The sequence below is a fragment of the Jatropha curcas genome, chromosome 6 (assembly GCF_041381405.1).
Source record: "Jatropha curcas cultivar XTBG-Jc1 chromosome 6, XTBG_Jcur_1.0, whole genome shotgun sequence".
NCBI lineage: Eukaryota > Viridiplantae > Streptophyta > Magnoliopsida > Malpighiales > Euphorbiaceae > Jatropha > Jatropha curcas.
Window position 1 is genome coordinate 6,951,639 of NC_143156.1, and position 24,462 is coordinate 6,976,100.

Here is a 24,462-nt window from a genome sequence, read left to right on the forward strand (position 1 = left end):
ATTGATTTACTAATTTATTTGCCAAAAACAAGTTAAATTATGAAGATTTTGAACAATTCAAAGCCAGAAAAATGTAGTAATATAATATATATGTTTAATATAATATATATGTTTAATGAAAGTGCCTATATATTATATATTTAATTTACTTTATATCAATTCTAAACATTTCAAATTAATATATATATATATATATATATATTAAATAATTTATTAATATACTTATTATAATAATTTGGATTTAATTATTTTTCCAGATTTTATTTAAAATATTTATAAACATTATTATATTCTTAGTTTCAACATTACATTGCACATAAAAAATTTTAAAAATACGTAATACACAATAAATAATTACTCAAATAATATATTAATATCTATATGTGATCACGGCTTGACGACTAGTTTTGAATTAATATTGAGCACTTTATTAATTTTTTCAAAAAGTTTTGCGTACTCGGCGAATAAGATTTTTAGTTCTAATACTAAAATAAAAAAATATAAAAATTCAGATACTATTCCTAACAAAATAAATGCTTTGACGAAGGGGGAAAAAAAAAAAAACCCTAACTATCAAATAGTTGCTAATTTTAAAATGTATATATAAATATCAAATTAGAAAGTCGAGAGTTGGTTTTTTACATTCAAAAGACAAAATGCGATCAACAAAAACAAACTAAAAAACAAATAGACAATCAAACAAGTATAATTAGCTATAAGTAACGGAATACATAATTTAACTTTTGAATTTTGATAAAGGAATATTATGACACTCAAAATTCTAAAATCAATCTTGAAACACTTTAAATTTCATATTTTCTAACAATCTCACGTCTCATTATATTAGCAAAAATAATTTTTAAAATTTTTTATTTTTATATATAAAATATTAATTTGATATGTGGTTATTATAAATTTTTGACAATAATTTTTATATTTTTTGATCACTCAATAAATATTTAATTTAATTAATTTTACAAATTGATATATTTAACGAGTCAAATTAAATATTTAATAAATGTATTTTATTAATTAAAGTGTTTAATAAATTAAAAAAAATTAAAAATGTGATTATTTTTTCTGTAAAAAATATAGAGATGAATTTAAATATTAAGAGCCGGCTCCAAATATCACCTTAATACAAATTCATATCAATGACGTGACGAGACACATTATGAGCAATTAGTCATATCAATTGTTTAAGCATTATGTATTATGTGCAAACCATATCAATGGAGATACTTTTAAAGACAAATAAATTTTTTTACGAAATATATGTAGATATGTATTTAACCGCAAACAATCAAATCAATTATTATTATATAGTGTGAAAATTTTTCTGTAAATTTGAAAAAAAAAAAAAAAAAAGAAAAGTTTCTATACAGAATTAAAAATATTATAAAGAAAAAACATTTTTTTAATCTTTAACTCTAAAAATTAATTTAAATAAATAAAATAAATTAAACAAAAACAAGGAAGGGGAAGCTTTAATTATGGCCATTCCGATCCATTGCCCCCTTCCATTTCAAATTTAAATTCAAATCCCCCTCTCCATACAAAAACAAAAACATTCAAAAACCTTAGCTCCTTGTTCCACATTCAAATTTTTCTATTCTCCTTCCCTCTCTCTCTCTCTCTCAAAACCCTAGCAAATCTCCTTCTCTTTTCAAATCAATCACAGACATGACAACTGTCCTCCCGCCGCCGGGATCCGGCCGCGAGCTCTCTAGTCCACCGTCCGACGGAATATCGAACCTACGTTTCTCCAATCACAGCGATCATCTCCTTGTCTCATCCTGGGATAAGGTAGTATTATCTCTCTAATCATTTCTTAGTTTTATCGTTATTATCATTTTATATTTTTGATTTGGTGCGTAGAGTGTGAGATTGTACGATGCAAGTGCTAATGCGTTGCGAGGAGAGTTTATGCACGGCGGGCCAGTGCTTGATTGCTGCTTCCACGACGACTCCTCTGGCTTCAGTGCTAGCGCTGATAATACTGTGCGACGGTCAGTTTATTTTCCCATCGTTTTTGTCCTAATATTTCTGTTTGGTTGCTATCGAACTTTCGACAGGTTGGTTTTTATTTTATATATTTATTCATCCTCTAGTATGTTGAACCAATATTTTAAGCTGTCTAACTTATGCAAATAAATTAAGATGGTTTTGAAGATCTGCCAACGTTGAATTATCACTGTATGCATGAGCATTTAAGCTGAAATGGGGAAGAATAATTTGGAAGATTTGGGATCTGCCAAGTACCTGATGCATCTTACTGATTTAGTAATTACTGGCATAGCCTAAAATAGCTAGTTAATGTAACCATTATATACAGCTGGAAAATTTTTTCTTATTATCTATTTGAAGCTTCTAAATGCTTTTCATTTCTAGATCTCAGTCAGTCGGAATATTCTTTTCCCTTCAGTTCCTTTTCTTATCGGTTTAAATATTGTTGGGAAATAAACTATAAAAAGAGCTTACACAAGATGGATTCCAACAGTAATCTACTTTTAACTTTTATATCATTTCAATGTGATTTTTCGTTTCCTATCAGAAAATCTACTAAATCTACTTGGTATATTTAATTCTATCAATTTTCTTCATAAGAGTTGCATATCATTTGCTTGTGCATGCAACCTTTGCTGGATGGTTTACTTTATCTGTTTTTGCATTGTCTTATAGCTGCCTCCTAATGTATGGATGAGAACCATGGACTTTACCAGAATTTCCATGTTTATAATGCAAGAACATTTTGGGAGACAGTGTGTATCAAACTTAAGATTTTGCAATTGATGTTTCAGGCTGGTTTTTAACTATGGAAAAGAGGATATCTTGGGAAGGCACGACGCTCCTGTCCGTTGTATTGAGTACTCTTATGCAGCAGGTGTGTTAGACTACGATTGACTTGCTTCCCTTTTATATTTGTTATTGTTGTAATAATTTGTTCTGGTGTACAATTATCTCTAGTAGCTTATGTTTATTATAAGCCACTCAATTTTTATCACCATCATGGAAAGGTTATGATGGAATTGGTTAGAATGAAGTCAAAGTAATTCAAATTTAGAGCAAGATGATGGATAAAATGGATGTACTTTATATATATACACACCAGTGTAGCATATATTAGTTAAATATCTGGCCGTTGTCAAAACACCAAAGTTGTGTGATGTCTTCTTCATGTTTCCTACGAGAGCGAAGTCTAGTTTTGGCTTTAGATATCTATGTGAAAAACAAATATGGCACATTTTCTCTCTTTCAACTGGTGGCACTTCACAACAGCATCAAAATTAGGAATGTAGTTCAACAGTTGTTAACTCATAGTGCCTGAGAATAATCAGTATATGCTCAAGCTTGTATAAATTTTCTCTAATTTTCAGTTTTTTGTATTTGATACACTTTCTTGTATCTGCTGTCAGGTTGGGCAATGGGAAATGTTTCAATTTTTATAAACTTATTATGGCTCTATCCTATTTATTTAATTTTTATATTTAAACAAGTGTCAGTTGCTCGACTCTTGGAAGCATAATTTTCATATACTTTCATCATATTCATATGATATTGCTATAAAATTATTAGAATGTACATATAGAATATCAGGGAGCAGTCTTTTCTATTTCATATATGAGAGATTTATGACCCATTCCAATTTTCCCTTCTGAAATTAATAGGGCAAGTCATCACTGGTAGCTGGGACAAAACACTGAAATGTTGGGATCCCAGAGGAGCAAGTGGACAAGAACGCACTCTTGTAGGCACATATCCTCAACCTGAGCGCGTTTACTCATTATCTCTTGTTGGAAATCGTTTAGTAGTAGCAACTGCAGGAAGACATGTAAATATCTATGATTTGAGAAATATGTCTCAACCTGAGCAACGAAGAGAATCTTCACTGAAATATCAAACTCGATGCGTGCGCTGTTATCCCAATGGAACAGGTATTGACACTAACATCAAAGTGGCAGCGTATTCTCTGCTATTGTCATTAAGGATTTGTTGAAATAAGCATATCTTACTGATAGTTCTGTACATAAATTATAAATATTCTCGAAGTATATATTGTAAAGCTATTTGGATTACCATATGCAGGATATGCTCTTAGTTCAGTTGAAGGAAGGGTTGCAATGGAGTTTTTTGATCTTTCAGAGGCTAGCCAAGCAAAAAAGTATGGTTTTTCTCTTCTCCTTAAAGAAGTACATGTGGAATTTATCTTGCACTTCTTGATTGATGTTCCTATAATCTGTCTTTTGATTTTTTGATAATATGGACTATATTATCCAAATATGCCACCTGTTGATATGTTGATTCAAGAATTAATAGATGTTTTAAGACATTCTAGCTCTGTGGAAGATATTGATATATTTTTTTGCTCCTCTTCTATGAATCTTCCTATATGCATCAAGCATTCTGGATATATGCTCACTTTGCAAGTAATAGAGAGTGCTCTTATTGTGTTTTATGTAATCTATGTTCTTTGCAAATGCTAGGATTTCTTGTTATCATTTTCATTATTGGCGCTTACATTGATGCCAACACATGATTTTTGTGTTAGGGAGTTTAGTCAATAAATGGTTTTCTCAACACGGCACAATCAATAAAAGTATTGGATTACATATGTGCATTTCAGTGACAGAATATCTTGTCTTTCATTTCACTATGTCTTGATGGAGTTTAAGTTTTTTGCAGATATGCATTCAAGTGTCATCGAAAGTCAGAAGCTGGAAGGGACATTGTTTATCCTGTCAATGCTATTGCGTTTCATCCTGTGTAAGTTTCTGAAGATTCTCTATGGATTGAGTTCTGTAACTGTTTGATTGAGAGATGCAGATGACTCTTTTTGTATGTGCCTCAGCCTAGCAAAGGGAATATTGACTGGAAACTTAAGCTAGTAAATGTGCATATCTTTTTCCCAATTGAACTGATAAGCACATATGTTGAGAAATTATATGAAATTTCTCTTGAAAATAGCCTTCTCTCTCCTGTAGTTTGAAAATTCATTAAGTATAAGGTTTTTGAAGTGCGCTTAACTCTATTTGTTAAGGGGGCATAAAATCAAATTTCTTGCAAGCTCTATTGGACTTATTTATTTTTTGTGCCTGAACTGATGTGGTTACACAGTATCTCTTATGTTTAAAATTAGTAATAATAGCAACTCATTTCCTCTATATGCTCGTTTCTCATTATTTTCTGCTCCAAAATTAACCTGCAGCTATGGTACATTTGCAACTGGAGGCTGTGATGGATTTGTTAATGTATGGGATGGGAACAATAAAAAGAGGCTTTATCAGGTAAGAGGTTGCTAGGATACGGTAATCTTAACTTATTTCTCATAAGCTTATGACCATTTTTGAAATTGTTGCTCGTATTTTCCAGTATTCGAAGTACCCATCAAGCATTGCAGCACTTTCATTTAGCAGAGATGGTCGTCTGTTGGCTGTAGCATCAAGCTACACGTTTGAAGAGGGAGAGAAAGTGTATGTGCAATTCTTGTTTCCCAACTTTCTCTTCTACTTCTTCTTCTTCTTCTTCTCTCTCTCTCTCTCTCTCTCTGGCTCATTTATCACTTCTAACAGCTGCCCTTCTTGCAGCCATGAACCAGATGCAATCTTTGTGCGCAGCGTAAATGAAATAGAAGTCAAGCCAAAACCGAAGGTGTTCCCAAATCCTCCAGCATAATTACAAAAGCCTCTATTCCATGCTCTTTATACGTAGTAATTTTGTGCACAGGCTACATTTCTCTCAAATGAAGCTGTCTGAACTTGATGTTAAAACTGATTTTGAATTAAGCTAGAATTCTTCTCTTTATTTTTGATTTCCTTTTTAGCCCAAGCAATTACTGTAGGTTTATGCCAAAAGTTCTATAACTATGTTGAATTCTGTAAATACTTTACCTCTATTTCTTCATATATGTAGATGTTTGTGAGCATACGCTGACAATTTTATCATATTGTGCAAATTAATGAATTAAGATGTTTGAAAATCAACCATAAGCAGGAATAATTCTTTTGAATCACTTACGAACCTGAGCCGTTTCTTAGTGATGTAAATTATAAATCCAACGGAAAAAAAAAAAAAAAAAAAACCTATACAAATCTCGTCATTCATTATTCTTGTGTGATATGAACACTCATGGATGGCAATTATTAATTCATGTAAATACTATCTATTTCGAAATTATTTATTTTTGCCCATGAATTTTATTTTTGGCATAAATCAGATCTGAAGCTTTTCTTCTGGTTTTATTTGAAAAAACAAACAAAAGGCAAACAATAAAAGCTGTGCATTTAACCTAATCAACACCCTCCAACGAAAAATAACAAAAAAGAATAAAAAAAAATCACCATATCAGAAGCAAATGCATAGGGCGTAAGTTGGTCCTCCATTCACACCAATGCTTCCATTTTCCCCCAAGAAAAAAAAATTTTGAGTATGGGCAATGCCAAAAGAAAAAAAGTAGCAAAAAATTCTAATAGGTATCAGGAAATATAAGGATCACAGTATGCATTATGAAAGAGCAACCGTTTGCTACACATGTAAATTTTACATAGCCCTTCGGTCAAGATACGTATTTTGCATACAGCAATTGAAGACATGTACGCTAACTGAGGTCTATCAAGTCACAGTAACTAGCTCCACCATCAACTGCGTAGACTTCCTTTATATTTCCCCTTCAAATTAACATTCTATGCTGCTCTGTAATTACCTGAACCCTGAAGGAGCTGCTCTTGGACCAGCCGCTCCTGCCCTCATGGCTTTTGATTGGGCAAGCAATGCATCATAATCCTGAAAGCTCAAAAGTTCATTATTGTGCTACATTTTGGTTCATGCAATGCAAGTGAAAACATAAGCCAGATGTAATGATAATATTACCCGTTTCTCAAAAGCATCATCACTCGAGTCAACTATCTTGTCTGCAAGACCATAGTCTATAGCTTCTTGTGCTTTCAGATATTTAGGTCGCTGAACATCTTTAGTAATTTCTTCCTTTGACTTTCCAGTTCCCTTAGCTAATAGTTCAATGAAATACTCGGTATTTGCATCAAGTTCCTTTGCCTGATGTAAGAGTTCGTAAAAAAGAGTTTGTTAAAGAGGCAGAAACACAGAGCAAGAGAGGAGAGAGAGAGACGGACAGAGCACCTTAATCCACATATCTATCACAGCTCCACTTGATTTGTTGACTTTAGGCAGATACAACTTTGCTGAAATTGAAAATGACCTTGTTAGAAGTCATAAATTGTGTGATACTCATAACTCTAAATTTTGAATCTATGCCAAAATGATGGACTTACAGCATGTACAAGAAATCAACAAGCTGAATGGGTAGTTTTTTTTTTTCAGAGCAAAAGTGCAAGTACAAATCATACAGTTTCTTCAACAGGAGCTATGAACATATATTCCACCGGAAAGTTAGACTTAGTTCAGGCTTCAAAAGGGTAGGACATGTTATTTGAATCAAAAGAAGGAAAACAAAATGAGACATGCCCAAATGCATATAGGTTGGACTGAGATATGTCTAGTTGCCCACCATTTCACCACGTAATGTATAAGGGGTAGAAGAAATAAAGATGCAGAATAAAAGATCAATTTGAGTGAAGATTACTGATTCTTTGGTCTTTTGAAAACAGTTCTAAATCTGCAGGAAAATCTATCAATGTTTGCAAGTTCTGCTTACCATACCAAACCATTGATCATCATGAAGATTAAACAATTTTGTGGTCAAACCAGAAGCAATAATACATAAACTAATTAATTAAAAAACAAAGACAGATAGAAAGAAGTATAGGCTTGATGGTGGGGGGTTAAATGGAAGTGCTAATGAAAAAGAAAATAATTAAATTAGCCAGGGATATAATATTTCAAAAATTCTGTATCTCAGGCAGACAGGCAGTGCAAACACAGAACTCATTGCACAACCTAACGATGTCATGTTATTCAATTATTCCCACATGCTTTCCTAAAGATTATACTTTTGTTAACCAGCAAACAGAAGATGAGAAAATTATATTACTGCTGTAACTATATCCAAGTTGCAAAATATACTGTCCAAAAGAACCCATAAGAATAGGTTAAACATTAAAGAGAAGTTGGAACATACTAGATGAGTTTGGCTGTAAAGCACGGAAACCCTTGGCTCCTAGAGATAGGAGCATTGCTGCTTGACCATATGCCATGCCACAATTCACAGTGTAGACAGTTGATTTACAGTACTTCAAGCAAATAGGAAAGGCAACACACAATTAGTTTCAAGCAAATTAAGAAGTTGATTGAAGGACGGCAAACTAATTGAAAACCATATGTATAACAACACAAAAATAGGGCTGTAAATGAGCTAAGCTGCGCTTCTGCTGCAAGGCTTAGCTTGAAAAAAGCTCATTTGATCTTGTTCGATAAGCTAATTGAATGGATGATAAGAGGTTGATTAAAGGATAATAAATTAATTAGTTTGATTAAAGGATTATAAGAGCCAAAAAAAAAGGCGAATTTTTTTTTTTAACTGTTAGTCGTAAACAAGCTAAGCTGGAAGCTTGATTTTTCAAGCTCTGATCAAGCTCGAGCCCAAATATACTTTTGTTGAGCCAAGCTCAAGGTCAACAGTACTTCGGCTTGGTTTGGCTCAGCTCTTTTGGAGCCCTACACACAAATTACACATGCAAAAGACCATTGTTTCAAGATATAATATAAACAAAAATGAATCTGCTAGTAACCTTCGTGCAATATACAGCAAAAAACCAAGGCCCAAAGTGTTATTAGAGAAGAAATTTCCTTACCTAATAGATCCAATTTATCTTGATTAATAATGTTATTCATCGATAGAATATAAACACAATTATGAGATACAGATAGTAATACTTACATTCATAGCGTCAGCAATGGCATATGCCTCTGTTTCAGAACCAACAGTCTCCATCTTCTCATTCTAAATTGCACAAGGAAACCAAATTAACAAAGACAAGTAAATACATGTCAGAAAGTGAAAGTCACTTGGTCATGGTTTAGAATGTTAGTCAACATCAGATCCAGAGAGCAAAACAAGTGTTTCAATAGGAGGAAAAAGGAAGGAAAAGGAGTTCCTTACCTGTGTCCCAGATGAGTTTATGTATAGATATATAGGCTTTGAAGAGTCATCATAATCCAAATACATGAACTGAGCAACCAGAAGCTCGGTGACAGCTGGTACAATCTGCAGGAATCGGACATGAAATCATGATGATATAAGTAATGTGAAAATTTAACCCACTAATGAGAATTTGTAATGAGATGAAGTGCTGCAACTCACTGGCATTCCCAGATAACATATCCGAGCATCTAAGAGCAAAGAAGGCAAATCAGGGGGAGCACTTCTCGGTCTCCCATATCCTCTGCCTCCTCCGCGGTACATGCTTACGCTCATGCTATATTTTGCAGGACCCCTATCCATCATGCCTGATACACTGTACATTCCCCCATGTTCCAAATAGTTACTTCTAGATGAGATACTTTCCTGTCAAGAGTTGTCAAAAACCAAGAACATATGGTTTGTCAGAAGAGGATAAGTTATAGAAGAAGTTCAACTCCCAAAAGGACTAATAATACACAATTGCTTATTATTAAATCAACACCAGTCTGATAAAAAAAATGAAAGAAAACCTCTGTAACACTTTCTGACTGTCGACGAACTGGATTATCTTCAGTCATGAACATGTCTAGCTGTGAAGGTGTGAGACCATAAAGATGACGCGGTACGTTCTTGTAATTTTCCATCACTGCAGATATGAGTACAGTGAAAAAGGATAATTAGAAGTTGAATTATCTCCTCTATTGTAAGAATTAAAAACAAAATTCAGTGCTCTAAGGAATTAGTCACACTATAATGATAGGAGCTGTCAGAAGTCATAAAGGAAAGGCCATATACTATGTATTCATAGAAAACGACAACTAATTACCTCATCTCTTCAAAGGCCAACCCTATAACCTTGTAAAAAGACAAAGATAATGTACTCTAGTTTGACAAGAAACAAGCAAAGAGAAAACACACAAGGGTACACAGCACCAACTGAATAAAGTTTTCATGTTCAATCCATCATCATGACTATATAATTTGAATTTTGTGCATTTTACAGCTTAGTAGTTACTACCTCTTTGTAAATGTCAATGGTTCTCCTGATATTTACACCATAGTTGTCAAATCGAGAATCGAATCAAGAATCGAAAGATTCAATCGTTCAATTAAAAATTATTAATTTTATTCAAAAAATATTAAAAATCCAAATGCAAGTCATAAAATAAAATTGAATTGAATGACATATAATATGTCAATACCTGGTTGTAATTGCAGAGAATATAATAGTAATTGTGTGAATTAGTTTGGACTTATTTTGTTTCCTTGTGACGTGACAGTGATTAAAGTGCACTACAAATAGTCTACTATGCATATATGGAAAAATTAGTCATTTCTCCTCTAGTAATATATGTTCAAATTCTCTCTGTTTAATTATTTTTATGGCTCTATTTTCTTTCTCTTTCTCCTCCTCTCTTCGTATATGTTCTCTCTTCTATTTTCTACTTGTTTCTCAGTAAAAAAACATAGATTAGACAACGCATAGAGCAGTTTCTCTTTTATTTTGCTTTTTTTTCCAATTGATTTCTGAATCGTGTGAATCGACCAATTCATTGCGATTCGTATGATTCGCTGCCGATTCGACCAATTCATCACCGATTCAGGCTTCTTTCCGATTCTACACTAAGATTCATATCATTTTCCATTAGATTCGATACAAATTGTACGATTCTAACAACACTTTACAGTTATTATCATTCAGCAGTATCATCTTGAACTTATTAAGGAGATTCAAAGATATTCTGAAGCATTTTTTGATGCTCCTATTGACATTCAACTTACTTTTGAAAACCTAACACAATTTCTCAACCAAGCTGCCAAAAGTTACAGAAACTCGTGGTTCAAAATGATTTGCATCTAACTTCAAAATATTATTGCAGGACTATGCTACCGAAAATCTTGTTCTAGTGCCATGCCTGAATACTAACTGCAGTTTCACAAGACATTTTATGTTATATTCTCCTCCCTATTATCGCAAAAGAAAAAGGCCTTGATTGTACTAACCTCCAAATATAAGGTCGCCCATACAATATGATTTTCACTGCCATAGCTGCCAATCATATTGTCATAACAAACATCTAGAAATGACCAATCCTCCACTCAAAAACCTTTAGTTATTGGCAGTATATCGCTTCAGTACATTCAAATGGCAGATAACTATAAATTACACCATATGATTAGAACAGAACTATGGCATGACAACAGTGTAATCCTAAGATGCCTAACCTGCTGAGCACACCTTTCCCTTAAATTTCTAAAACCCACAGGTTAAAAAATAAAAATTATCAACCTTTTTTACTCTAATGTCCAAGACTTAATAGATAAATGCTAGGAAACGACCCATGAAGCTAAAATACAAAGGACCCAATACCCAAAAGTCTTCTCTTTTCCACTGACAACAGACAACAGCCCAAGAATAATGGGGAAAGAGTAAACCCCAAAAACTAGCACCTACTGAGGAAACTAAAATCACACCGACAACCAAAAATCAAAGAAGCAAACGATAAACTACTAAAAAATCATAGAGATGGATAGATAAAGAGAGACTTACATCCATCCTTGAGATTCTCTTGTCTGAACTGATTGGGTATGTGGTTGAGAGATTTCCCAGATGCAGAAGGGGCTCTGAAGCATCTCTGTTGAAAAAGTCTCTGTTTTCTTGAATTGGTTAAGAAGAAGAGCTTTGTATTGGGGAGGAAAGAGGATTTTGGGAGCCCAGAAGAGGGACTCGCTAGCTCTGGCGTTGGGGCTGAGAGTTGCGATAGGAGAGAGGTTGCCATGGCAATGATTGATTTCTGGTCTCAATGGAAATACACTCTCTTCAATTACCTGACTATCGTATGGGAGAGTAACGATAGCGAAGCTTGAGGTTTTTGTGCATTTGTGAATTTTCCAGGTTTAGTTTTGTCTTCTTGTGATGTCAAATCCATACAGGTATATTATTAGAAAAACATACAATATATAATGGAGGAATTCAATTTTAGTTTTTTAAATTATTAATTAAAAAACTGTATATATAACGGAAAGATTTCTATTTATTAATTTGTTCATTTAAAATGAAAAGATAAATAAAAGAAAAATCATCTCAAGATATTCCGAGCTAAGAACATAAATCATACAATCCAGTTGTGAGTGAGTTACAACTTTAATTAATTAAACAAAAATAATTATTTCTTCGTTTTATAAAATGTTAATTAATTCGTCTTAATATGCAAAATATATTAAGTATTTAGTTTCTGAAATTTTCTTTTATTTTAGTAAATGGTCAGTTTATCTGAAATTAACTCTTTTTTCCATTAAATATCAATGAAAAGACTAAACTACCATCTAATAATAAGTATTGACCAAAATGCTTAAGCAGCTAATCGGATAGCTTCAAGACCTCTCCTCCTCCTCCTCCTCCTCCTCCTTTTCATCTCTATCACCAGCCATTTCTCAATCTCCACCACCGTCACAACAGCAATCATATCAAGTTTGTTTCTCTAGATCACAAATTGAACTCTGAGAGATTCTCTCATCTTCTTCACCGTCTCTCTTCTTCTGCAAAACCTGACTTGGATCATTAGCTGCATGGTTGTTGATTTTGAGATTGTGCATTTAAAAATTGAAGGTGTTTAGGATTACAGTTGTTTATTTTTGAGATGGGTGTTGATTTTTCAGATTGATTCTTAATTTTGAGATTGGGTGTTTCAAAAAGAAAATGTCGTTAAAACATAACGGGTGACACAAAAAGAGCTAGCATGTTGCACGAACTAGACTACATTGCAACTTTCCGTTTGCCTTACGGAAGCAACAAGGTTGAGCAAAGCATAAAGCAACAACGAGTTTACTGCATAGTAACCATAAAAGGCGACGACAAAGAAAGAGAAAACAAGTCATGAACTCAAAGAAAACACTTCAAACAGGATCGAGAGAACGTCTAGAAACGCCCCAAATATGATATTTGATTGGTTAATTTTGTTACTTCTCATTTGAATTCAAACTTTTTATTAGAATTTTTCTTCATTTGTATTCTGTAGATTCTAATGGCAAAACCAACTAGTGGTCCAAAGAGAGATGCACCTGCAGGAATGGATGAAGACTAGTTTCATGCATTGATGTTACATGCTTGTCTTTGGGCAAAATCTTGTACTTGGTTTGACATTGTTTTCTTTTCCTACAGATGCCAAAAGATTAATGCATATATAATTTTGTTTACTGTAGACCATTGCTTTGTATATGTTACCCTTAATCCAAACTTTGATATGGTGGTTGGTTGATGATGGGTTTGAAGTACTGGAATCATCACTCTGTGTTTTCAAAAACATACTTCCGCGATGGTGGTTGGTTATGATGATGGTGCTCTTGTGCTAGCAGTGATGGCTGTGGCAGTGGCAACAATGAATACGCTATTTGTGGTCGTTTATCGTTGATGGTTTCGTTTGAAGTTATTTTTTGAACAATTCAAATAAATGAAACGAGAACTTTTGAACAAGAGGAGGTGTCATATGTACTTCTTCAGTTAAATCTCCATGTAGAAAGACATTATTTACATCTAATTGATGTAAATGCCAATGTTCGATGGATGCCAAGGCAAGCCACAATCTGATGGTGGTCATCTTGGGCACAAGTGAAAATGTTTCTAAAAAATCCAAGCCCTCAATCTGTGAACCCATTAATTGATTGTTTCTCTTCCTACATTTGAACCGTATATTTCTGATTCAAAAGGATTCACTTTCATGGATCGGGTTTCCTGTAAACCCAAATGGCCCAAGAACCCAATGTTGACAGATTATCCATGAAATCCTTTTGGGCCCAACCTTCGGAACTTTGGGCTTTTGTGCAGTCTTGGGCCATGTATATGTTCCAAGTTCCAATCCACCTATCGTACGTGGATTTGACATGGCACCGCCGCTATTGCAAACAAAATGACGTGGCTTTGCGATTGCTACGGCCTTTTGACGTTCGCCTTTTACAGTCAGGTCCGCAATCAACAGTCAACGATGTCGCAAAATTCACATGTGGTTTATTTATACAAACAGTAAAATACAATTTGAATTTTCCCTTTGATTATGGACTGACTTGTTATATTTATAACACAAAGTATTTGGTAAAAAATAATAAAAAAAAAAAGATCAGATCAGACACATAGTTTAGATGCCATCTCATCATATGATTAAAATGATAATAAAAAGAAGAAAAAAAGGTGAAATTGCTAGACAATTGATTGAAATTGTAAAAAACAACAGGAGGAAAATTCAAAACAACCAGTTACCAGTTGACATTAATTGAATTTCAAGTCCTAAAAGGGCAATATTGAAATGGGTTTATATCTAGTTTCTTCCACATAATTCCTGAAAGTTCCAACTGGTTTCCAAGAAAATTGTATCAAAAGAAGGAAGAAGAAAATTTGACAACCACACGGGGGAAGAAATTCAATAGTGACCTAAAATTCTGGTCTTCTTGCAGTTCAAATTTGATTATGTGAGCCATGACTTCAACAACTCGTATGTTCTTTTCGCTTAAATCTATCTTCCCATTTGCTCTAAAAAACAAAATCTATCTTTCCACGTAATCAAGCTTCCTTTTCATTTTAGTACTATAATTATTAAATTTATTTATATTACCTTAATCTAGCAAAATAAGTGAATCAAACCTGAATCGGTCTAGATAGATCTAGACTTTTCAGTACTGAACCAATTTCAATTGTATTTAATCGGTTGTCATAAAAATATATTTGGTTTGAACCAAATCAATTTAGTTTGATTTGATTAAACCGAATGTACTCAGGTACCCGCTAACGGTCAAAAGAACAAAATCGTGAAAGGAAAGAGGGAGAGAAAAACACTATAGGTTTAATGTTTGGTTTTATATATATATATATATATATATATTAGAAAAAGCAAACTAGAATTTCATTAATTTGAAACTGTATACAGATATCGGATACAAATCAATATGTTTCTATGTTTTTGTATAGGAAGCCTAATAATAAACCACTTATATAAAAATTAAAAAAAATACAATATTGATTTGAAGTATCTGATCGAGTTGACAAAGTATTATATTTATGTCATAGGCAATCGCTTGCTCCACTTAATGGCTATTTATGACTACTGTTCGACTCCATGGTCTTTTTACATAACTATCCATTTCTTCATTCTATTGGAGAAGAGATCTGCATTTCTTTTTGCATAACTATCCAAATAATAAAATACGCTAATGATGATACAATAACTCATAACTAGATCTGAATACAATATATGGCCAACAATAAAACCCAATAAATAGCGCAATAACTCATTAGATCTGTAAATCTGAAGATTATTTGCAAAAAAATCAAACAGAAAAAGAAAAGGAGTGACTATCGATGAAAGCTCATCGAAGGACGCCTGTAAAACAAGAAAAAAGAGATTTTATGTTTTCAGAAAAAGAGGGAGAGACACATTTATTTAGATTTCTACTTTATTATTCTTACAAACAACAAGTTGACTTATTTATTGGAGCCCTTACCTAATTAAAATTCATATCTATTTCATTAAAAATTGTATGGGAAGATATCGTGGAGAAGATAACTAAATGCAACTCATTTATACTCATATTCAATGAAAAAAACGTTGGTTCTTCTAAAAACAAAACGGTGCATGCATGTGTATATATATATATATCTAGTCTGACTAAGAACCTTTAAAAATATGAGTGAAAAAACAAGCCGTTGATTAGTAAAAATCAACGGTATATTCCTAACAAAATTTTACTTGCAAGATTAATAATAAAAAAGCTATATATAAGAATTTAAAAAGAAAATGAATAGAGTGATGCGTCACACGTCATAAGATAACACTCATTCTACATTTGTACAGTACACTCTCATGGCACGCTATTACTAGAGAATTGAATAATTAATATTTTATTAACTAAATGCAAATCATGTCTCACGTTCATAAACTTTAATCCTGCAAAACTCAAGTGTGTGTTGTCATCAAATTATTTAAAATTATCAAAACCAATGCTCTTATTTTCTTTTCTTTTTTTTTTTAATTTTAAAATTTTTTTTTTCAATTCATTCGAGGTTTTTAAGCGCAAAAATAACACTGCAGGAATATCCTCCCCTTGGCTTACCAAATTGGTAAAAACAACTGTAGTTAAAAGGACTCGAACTCAAGACCTCCCACTCCTAACCAGACCACTACCTGATTGAAAATTTTTCCTAAAAAATCAATTTAATTTTATTCCATATTATTTGTACAAACATTTCAATACTTTATTATAATCTATTAGCTTCTCAAACTTAAATATCTAGATTTTGAGCTTAAACATAACTACATAAGTCTCTTCTATAGTAGTAGAGCTTATTCTTCCTTAATTTTCTCACAGTCTTCTACAAAGATGAATTATCAAAAACATCCTTCCTATTTTGTTTTTACAAATCCATTATTTGGTGTTGATTAGAAAAACCTTGGAAAGTATTAATAAGAAACCACTAATATTTTTTTATTAAATTGACTTCTTGTTGAAAAACTTTTTTTTTTATTTTATAATGTAAGAAATTAGGATTTTTTTTCTTTAGGAATTTAAACCTCTGCAATCCCCTTTTTTTTTAGAAAAAAATATTTAATATGTCAAAAGAAATTACTAATATTGATTTTATTTATTTATCAATCTATTTTTTCAAGCAATAAAATGTAAAATTTTACTGTACTTCAATGCGTTTTTCAAAAATCTAATTTATTTTTTTCACCTTTACAGAAATTGAAATCGTTTATTATTCGAATCAATAGGTTATCCATAATATTAAATTTATTTAACAACTAATTAATTACTACCCATACACTAGCCCACAGTGGGGAATTCCATGACGCTAGCCCGTAGTTTTTTTTTATTATTATTTTTCCTCTCTCTCTCTCTCTTTTTTTTTTAAGGTTAACCAATTCACTAATCAATAAAATAAGGAACAATTACCAATTCACTAATTACAATCACAAATTAATAAATTAAATAGCATTCCTTTCCAAGTAAAGGATTGAAAGAGTTTGAATTGAATAGAATTGCTCCATCTTCCTTTAGGCCTAAATACCATTAGCATCACTCAACAAGCTTCCTCTTTGTCAAGTCATCTCAAACTCAAACTGCTCCACATCTACACATGTGCTTAAACCTACCTTATTACACTAAACCATCACTCTTTAATTAGTCTTTTAATTAAAATATAATAATAAAAAATTTTCATTTTTTCTTTAATGGGTTGAGGTTTTAATGCCTTTAGAGCCACTACATGTCAAGAGCAAGGGGATGTTCAACTGTAAAAAGGATTACGTGGCAAAATACAGCATCAGCAATATCCACGTGGCATTTTGTAGGAGATTCCTAGCAAATGGACGGCTTTGATGTGGTTGTTATCCAATTGATTGTCGGTTATCTTTACCATGTGAAAGCAGCCAAAAGGATGTGCCACGTGGCTTTCCTTGATAAGAACAGCTCGTTGCGTGCCGTATGTCTTGACAGTTGCGCGTCGGTGAAGGCGTGAAGCTACAGCCGTCCTCTCTCGCTACTGAAGACTGTACTGGCTAACTATAATTCTTGTATGCCATAAATACCCCTTCTGGCGTATACGGTCTTTTTGTTTAATTCTACAATACACGTTATATTCATTTTTTTATGCCCATAAATAAGGTTGGCATTTACCCCAAATAATATTTAATAATAATTTTTATATTTTCACCTATAAAAAGTTAAAATTAGGTATAAACACACTTTATTATAATCATTATATGTCAAATATAACAAATATTAAAAAAACTAAATTATAATATAATATTCAGTTAGTATTCTTATTAGAATTACATTCACAGACATACGATTATTCAATACACTATACGTTATATCATAAGATCAAAATTTAATTATACACAAGAAAAGTCATAAATTAATTTATGTATTGATTATTTTTTAAACATAATTAAATTAATTTATTATTTCATTACCAATTCTATGAAACTTAAGGGGCAAGTAGGTATTTTCAGAGCAAGGAAGTAGCACGGAATTTCTAGAAAACAACGATAGTAACCATGAGATTAGCACAGGACACGTGGCAAAGAAAGGGATGTTCCTGAGCGGGCTGAGCTGAGCTGTCTTTCTTTCTAGACAGACAACCAACAAGAAACTAACAAATCCAAGTATATAAAGTTCAAAAGCTCACACAAAAGCAAAGTTAAAAAAGGTAAACAATTAGCAAACCGAATACTTGTAATCATATTCCCCACGCAACAGTATAAGCGCGTGTACGAGTGCAATGTTTAAGAGGTCAACTAAAAAACTTGAGAACTAACTGGGAAGTAGAGGATGTTGCTTCTAGAGAAAGACTGGCTGCTACTAGAAAATATTAAACAAGTTTTTGATGTTTAAATAAAATTAGAATTTAAGTGAAATCTTAATTGGCAAGTTGAATTGTACTTTTAACCAGGAATATTATTGCTACAATACTACATTATTATTATTATTATTATTCCTTGAATTGCATTATTATCTTTTTCGAATATGAAAAAAATGGAATTTTCTTAAATGGTGGCTATATCTCATATTTTTGAATATTATTTTAAAAAATCAACTGACTAATTGTTTAAATATTTTAATAATAAAAATTGATATTTGGTTAAATGTCGAGTTGCTATTGAGAAATTTCAATGCATTTATCTATGAATTCTGCGACATATATAATTTTTTTATTTATTGAAAAATTTAAATAATATTATAGTACAATATATAAAGGTAATTTTATCTTAGAATCATTAAATTTATAAAAACTCTTGTAGTCGAAAAAATTCGAAATCAAGACCTCTCAATTATATTTTTTATAAAAAATAAAGTGACAAACTAGACTATATATAATTAATATATTTAATTTGCGTAAATGTATGTCTAATTTGAGTAATAACTTTGATTTTAAGTATCTTTTTTCTGATACTTAAAAAACACAGAATTTTCAATAATTTAAAATGAAAAACTCATCATTTCATGATAATTTCCATTTTCAGGAAGAAAATGCCCACAAATATATATTTATTTATTAAAAAAAAAAAAAAGAAAAAAAGAGAGCGGGAGCATAGCAAGCTAAGTAAATGAAACAATCTTGCAAGATACCCCAACAGCTGAATTACTTAATGTGCAAAACCAAAAGAATGACATGATTATCCAATAATTAAAACACAATCTCCCTCATTGCTGACCCAAAAACTGAAAGCGTGCTCCACACGTCCAAAACACTTTAACTTGCCCAATAAAACAAACCCCTCCCTCCTATTTACTACTACTGCTATTCCTCACCACCAATTTGTTGGTTAAAAACGCAGGCGTACCATTGTTTTGACTTGGACTTAGTCCTCCAAAAAGCTCAGTCTCCACACCCACACCGTCTCTCTCTCTCTCTCTCTCTCTCTATTTCTTAGTTGACCGACTTCACTCCCTCCACCAACTCTCCCACTCCACCCCCACCCTCTCTATATATAAACCCTTCTCCCACTCTCCACTCCCACAACTTTCTTTACTCTCTAAAGACTTTTCCCTTTTACCCATCTTTAGAAATCAAACAAATCTTTTATCTTCTTCAACAATCAAGAAAATCCATTCTTGGTTTTGTTCTTTTGCACAAGCTTCTCAAGAATCAAGAAATCGATTCTTGCCTTTTTTCGCTCTCCTTTCTCACATACGTACATAAGTTATCTCTTGATAATTCAAGAATCAAGAATTATGGCTCTTGAAGCGCTGAATTCACCCACCACAGCCACTCCTTTCAATTATGAGGATACTTGGACCAAAAGAAAACGCTCCAAGAGGCCTCGTGGTGAATCTCCTCCTACCGAAGAGGAGTATCTCGCTCTTTGCCTTATTATGCTTGCTCGCGGTGGCTCCACCAGTCCCACAGCTGAAGAAATCGCATCTACATCTCCACCGCCACCGCAACCGCCAGCTTTGAATCTCTCTTACAAGTGTACTGTTTGCAACAAAGCTTTCCCTTCTTATCAAGCTCTTGGTGGACACAAAGCCAGCCATAAAAAATCCTCCTCTGATTCCGCCGCCGCCGCCGCCGCCGCCGCCAACGACAATCATTCAACCTCTACCGTCACGACCACAGCTGCCATCGCTGCAACTACAGGTAGAACCCACGAGTGTTCTATCTGTCATAAGACCTTCCCCACCGGTCAAGCCTTAGGTGGCCACAAGCGCCGGCACTATGAAGGACCTGTTGGTGGCCACAACCATAGCAGCAGTGCTGTAACCTCATCGGAAGGTGGCGCCAGCCAAAGTCAAAGTCAAAGCCGCGGCGGTTTTGAATTTGACTTGAACTTGCCAGCTTTGCCGGAGTTATGGCCAGGCAACAGAGAGCAAGAAGTGGAGAGCCCTTTGCCTGGAAAGAAACCAAGATTGTCTTTGTTGCTTAAACAAGAAAAAACTGAAATGAAAGTTCCTTTGCAAGATTAGAATTATGTAGTTTGCAGATTGATTTTTATTTTTATTTTTGGGTTTTGTACAGAAAAGAAATCTGTTCATTGTCTGTGATTTTTTTAATAATTACTATTATTCATTTAATTCATTCATTAAATTTGTTCTTATCTTTAATGATATGATAATTTAATTATTTTATGTTATTAGATATGGTTGGATTTGATCTTCTCATCGTTGAGCATTTAGTTTTCATTTGTTTCTATAAAATAACTTATAAGAAAATAACTTATTGAAAAATATTTATTAAAAATAATTTTCCTTCAGACTTATTTTTTATTGTTTGGTTATAATAAAAATTTGTTAAAAATATTAAAATTTTTATGGTGATCAGTGATTAATAAATTAAAAAATATAAATTTATAAGATTTGTTAATATTTGAAAAATGTTTTATTTTTTCGAAAATGAAAAGTATTTTTTTAAAAAATTATTTAATTTTTTTTAAAGAGAAAGATATTTTCTATTGATATATTGTTTTTGAACTTTCAAACAATGATAAATTATAAAAAATATTTTTAAAAAAATTAATTAACGAAAATATACAGACCCCAAACGTTGTTTTACGTGGTCTGGTCATGGTTGAAGTCTCCAACACGCCTTTAATGCATAACGCGATAACCATCTTTCTTTCTTTTTCATACAAGTTAAAATAAACTTTGTTTGGCAAATTTGTTTTTACTCAGACTGGCTTTTACAATATTCTGAGAGGATAATATTTCATTTCAGATCTTCTTTTCTATTTTTGTTTTGCATCTAGAAACCTAAATCTCTATAAGTTTTTATCGTTTTGTATCACTAGATAAAAACTGATGCTCTTTTACTCAAATCGTTAACTTAAGAAAATGATTAATTTTATCTTAATTTTATTAAATTTTCATTTTAAATTACCTCAATATTTTTTTTTATTACTGGTCAATACTATTTTACTAATATTCTAACGCTATATCTTTTTGTAAAAGTGAATTAACAGAGTAAAATTATACTTTTTTTAAGAAGAAATTAAATTAAAATTTTCATCAAGAGACAAATGTATGATATATGAGATATAGATTTATATGTTTTTATATTTTTGTATAGGAAGTCGAATAATAAACCATTTATTCAGAATAAAAAAAATATAATTTTGATTTCAAGTATATGATCGAATTGACAAAGTATAATACTTACTCAACTTGGTTGACAGAACATAATACTTGCGCCATAGACAATTGCTTGCTCAATTTTAATGTTATTTATGGCCCTATTTAACTTCATGGTTTTCTACAAATCTGATCTAATCACTTTTAAATTTCTTCATTTTATTAGAGAGGATATCTGCATTTGTTTCTATATAATTGTCCAAATAACAAACTACCTAAGACAAAATCACCATAATGATGATAATAATAACTTGGAAATAGATCTGAAAATAAAATCTCGAGATATAGGTAACAATAATTTAAATCTGTATCGAAAGATACAAATTTGAGAATTATTTTTAAAAAAAAGCAAACAAAAAAAAGGAAAAAGGGTGACCACCAATGGCCACCTATAAAAGAGGAAAAGAGCGTTTTTAGGTTTTAAGAGAAGGAAATTATAAAAAGGGTTGCAGTAGAATTACAATTAGATTCAATAAGCAGGGATAACAAGTAAAAATATAATATTTATTTATTTATTTATTTTGAATAATCAAGTGTGGTCTGGTTAGTTTTCTCACTTATGTGAGAAATAAGAGGTTTCGAATTTAAATCCTATCGACCAGAAGTGTTTTCACGCATCTCTTGAGTTTGACGAAAGGCTTTCCCTTATTGTATAACCCGCAGTGTTATTTCGACCCATCGAATCTTTCAATAAATAAAAAAAACATAATAATATTTCTTGAATTTCAAAAAAAATGACATTTAAAATGGAAAAATAACTCTTAAAAATTGACGGTTCAATAATTTATCACTAAATTAAGGTAATTATAACTATTATTTAACCATAAATTATTACATATATAATCAATAATTTATCTAATTGCTGAACTAATTAATAAGAGTAACATATATCACATTTCAACCGCTATTTTACTAGGATAATACTAAACCAAACCTAAAATAAGTTGTTAACAAAAATTATAAGGGTAATATGCAAATCAAAGTAACGTAATGTGATGAGTCAAGTCATTTTAATATTATAATTGAAAATTCAAATAATTAATGTGTCCGAAAATTCCAAAGAGGTGGTAAAGAAAGTCATTAGTCATAGCCGCGTGAACAGCGCAAGAACAGCAGGCAGTGGAAAGTGGAGGAGGTGGAGGTGAAGGTGGTAGTGGCAGTGTTTAGTGGTGTTTACAAACAAGAAAGCCAACCTATGTTTTGGGTAATCTCATCTCCCATGTGGATCTCCCCTTTATTGCACATGTTCCCATCATTATGTAACACATTTTGCGTGGCTTAGGACACTTTGTATTAGTTATAATACCAACCTTAATCATTCTAATCCACACAGCTTCTTTTCTTGATTTCTTCATCTTAATTTCAAGAACGTGGTTCTTGTAATTGAACCCTCTTTTGGTATTCTTGTAATTTGCATGCAACTTTTTATTCCTTTTTCTATAAGTAGCTAGGCACTTCATCTTTATTAATCATTTAGATGTCGCTATATATACCTACATTCCAAACCATAAAAAAAAAGTATATCATATATATATTTTTTTCTTATTGGAATAAAGAAAAGACAATCACAGTGGGACGTGCCAAATAATTAAGAAGCTAATATATATACTTAGGATCCAAAATGGCAAAATCGATCTAATTAAAGAAACAAGTAGAAATAGTATGCATAACACGTACAAGAATCAAGACATGTGATTGTTTTGTATAATATTTAAGTTGGCTGGCGTTTACTTTGTAATAAAATAATATTTTCTTTCTTTTTTCTTGGGTTTTACGCGGTATGTGAACTGTGAAATTGGGTTGGGTTGGGTTCCATGAAATGTTCATATAATGAGTGCATTGAAATATTCAATTTGGCCAACTTGGATTGATTCAACTTGTCCTACACTTTCTGTGCCCTACGTTAGTTACAAACTGTCATTTCATTTATATACTATTTTTTATTACCTAAACTTGTAGCTAGTGGTCCAATTACAATGCTTTGCGGTGCTATTGCTGTCTATTGATCTCTCAAATGCAGCCTTGCTATTACATTATTAATTTCATAGACTCTTCTTAATTTTCTTAAATTTGACTATATTATATATAATATTAGTTCACAGGCTTGTAAAATTGAATAATTTAATAAAAACATAACATGAAATTAACTAAGCTCAGATTAGAACTATATACTATGTGTTTTAGTGACTGACTCTTCTCCCAATTGTTTTGGTAGAGTAAGGCTTTGTAGGGATAGGATTCATAATACAGTTGCGACGATAGATGTGTAAATGAGCCGAGACAAATGCAAATCTGCCAAACTCGAAACTCAATTGTAGTTTGGTTCAAAACTCAACAAATCTAGAAATTTTAGAGTTAGAACTCGATTTGAGCCTTGAGTTCAACTTAAAACATTTTGAGTTTGATACTTGAAGTAAAAATGTTTTGAAATTTAAAACATTTTATTTATTAATTAAAATTTAAAATTTTCTCTTATTAATTAAATTTCAATTAATATATATTAGGCATAACAAGTATTTCGGCTTTAAACTCAACATGTTTGTTTAACATGATTATTAATGGATATAATAACTATTTTTAATCTTTTACTTACAAAATTGCTCCTCTTTATCTATTGATTAAGGCAATTCTTTAATTAGTACTTAGGTTATAAAGTTATTATTAACTCACTTTGTAGGAACAAATAAACAATTTAACAAAACTTAGGAATTAAATAACTAATTTGAAATAGGATGTTTAGCATAATAAAT

General features: G+C 31.9%; 3 protein-coding genes across 3 annotated transcripts; 2 read left to right on the top strand and 1 right to left on the bottom strand.

Annotated features, from left to right (window-relative positions):
* The first annotated feature begins 1,501 nt into the window (after nt 1-1,501).
* Nucleotides 1,502-5,942, top strand: LOC105650771 (mitotic checkpoint protein BUB3.1). The gene is made up of 9 exons (XM_012237720.4): nt 1,502-1,806; nt 1,879-2,009; nt 2,802-2,884; nt 3,669-3,935; nt 4,087-4,162; nt 4,684-4,764; nt 5,207-5,285; nt 5,371-5,471; nt 5,586-5,942. Exons 1-9 carry the CDS (start codon nt 1,684-1,686, stop codon nt 5,671-5,673), a joined length of 1,029 nt encoding a protein of 342 aa, XP_012093110.1. The 5' UTR covers nt 1,502-1,683; the 3' UTR covers nt 5,674-5,942.
* A 529-nt stretch (nt 5,943-6,471) lies between these two features.
* On the bottom strand, nt 6,472-12,011 carry CLPR1 (CLP protease proteolytic subunit 1). The gene is made up of 9 exons (XM_012237719.4): nt 11,646-12,011; nt 9,625-9,740; nt 9,275-9,478; nt 9,074-9,178; nt 8,852-8,914; nt 8,093-8,204; nt 7,135-7,196; nt 6,868-7,050; nt 6,472-6,780 (listed from the first exon to the last, which is right to left on the bottom strand). Exons 1-9 carry the CDS (start codon nt 11,872-11,874, stop codon nt 6,697-6,699), a joined length of 1,158 nt encoding a protein of 385 aa, XP_012093109.1. The 5' UTR covers nt 11,875-12,011; the 3' UTR covers nt 6,472-6,696.
* Nucleotides 12,012-19,588: 7,577 nt separating this feature from the next.
* On the top strand, nt 19,589-20,672 carry LOC105650768 (zinc finger protein ZAT10). The gene has a single exon (XM_012237718.4). The coding sequence runs from the start codon at nt 19,820-19,822 to the stop codon at nt 20,549-20,551; it is 732 nt and encodes a 243-aa protein (XP_012093108.1). The 5' UTR covers nt 19,589-19,819; the 3' UTR covers nt 20,552-20,672.
* Nucleotides 20,673-24,462: the final 3,790 nt, after the last annotated feature.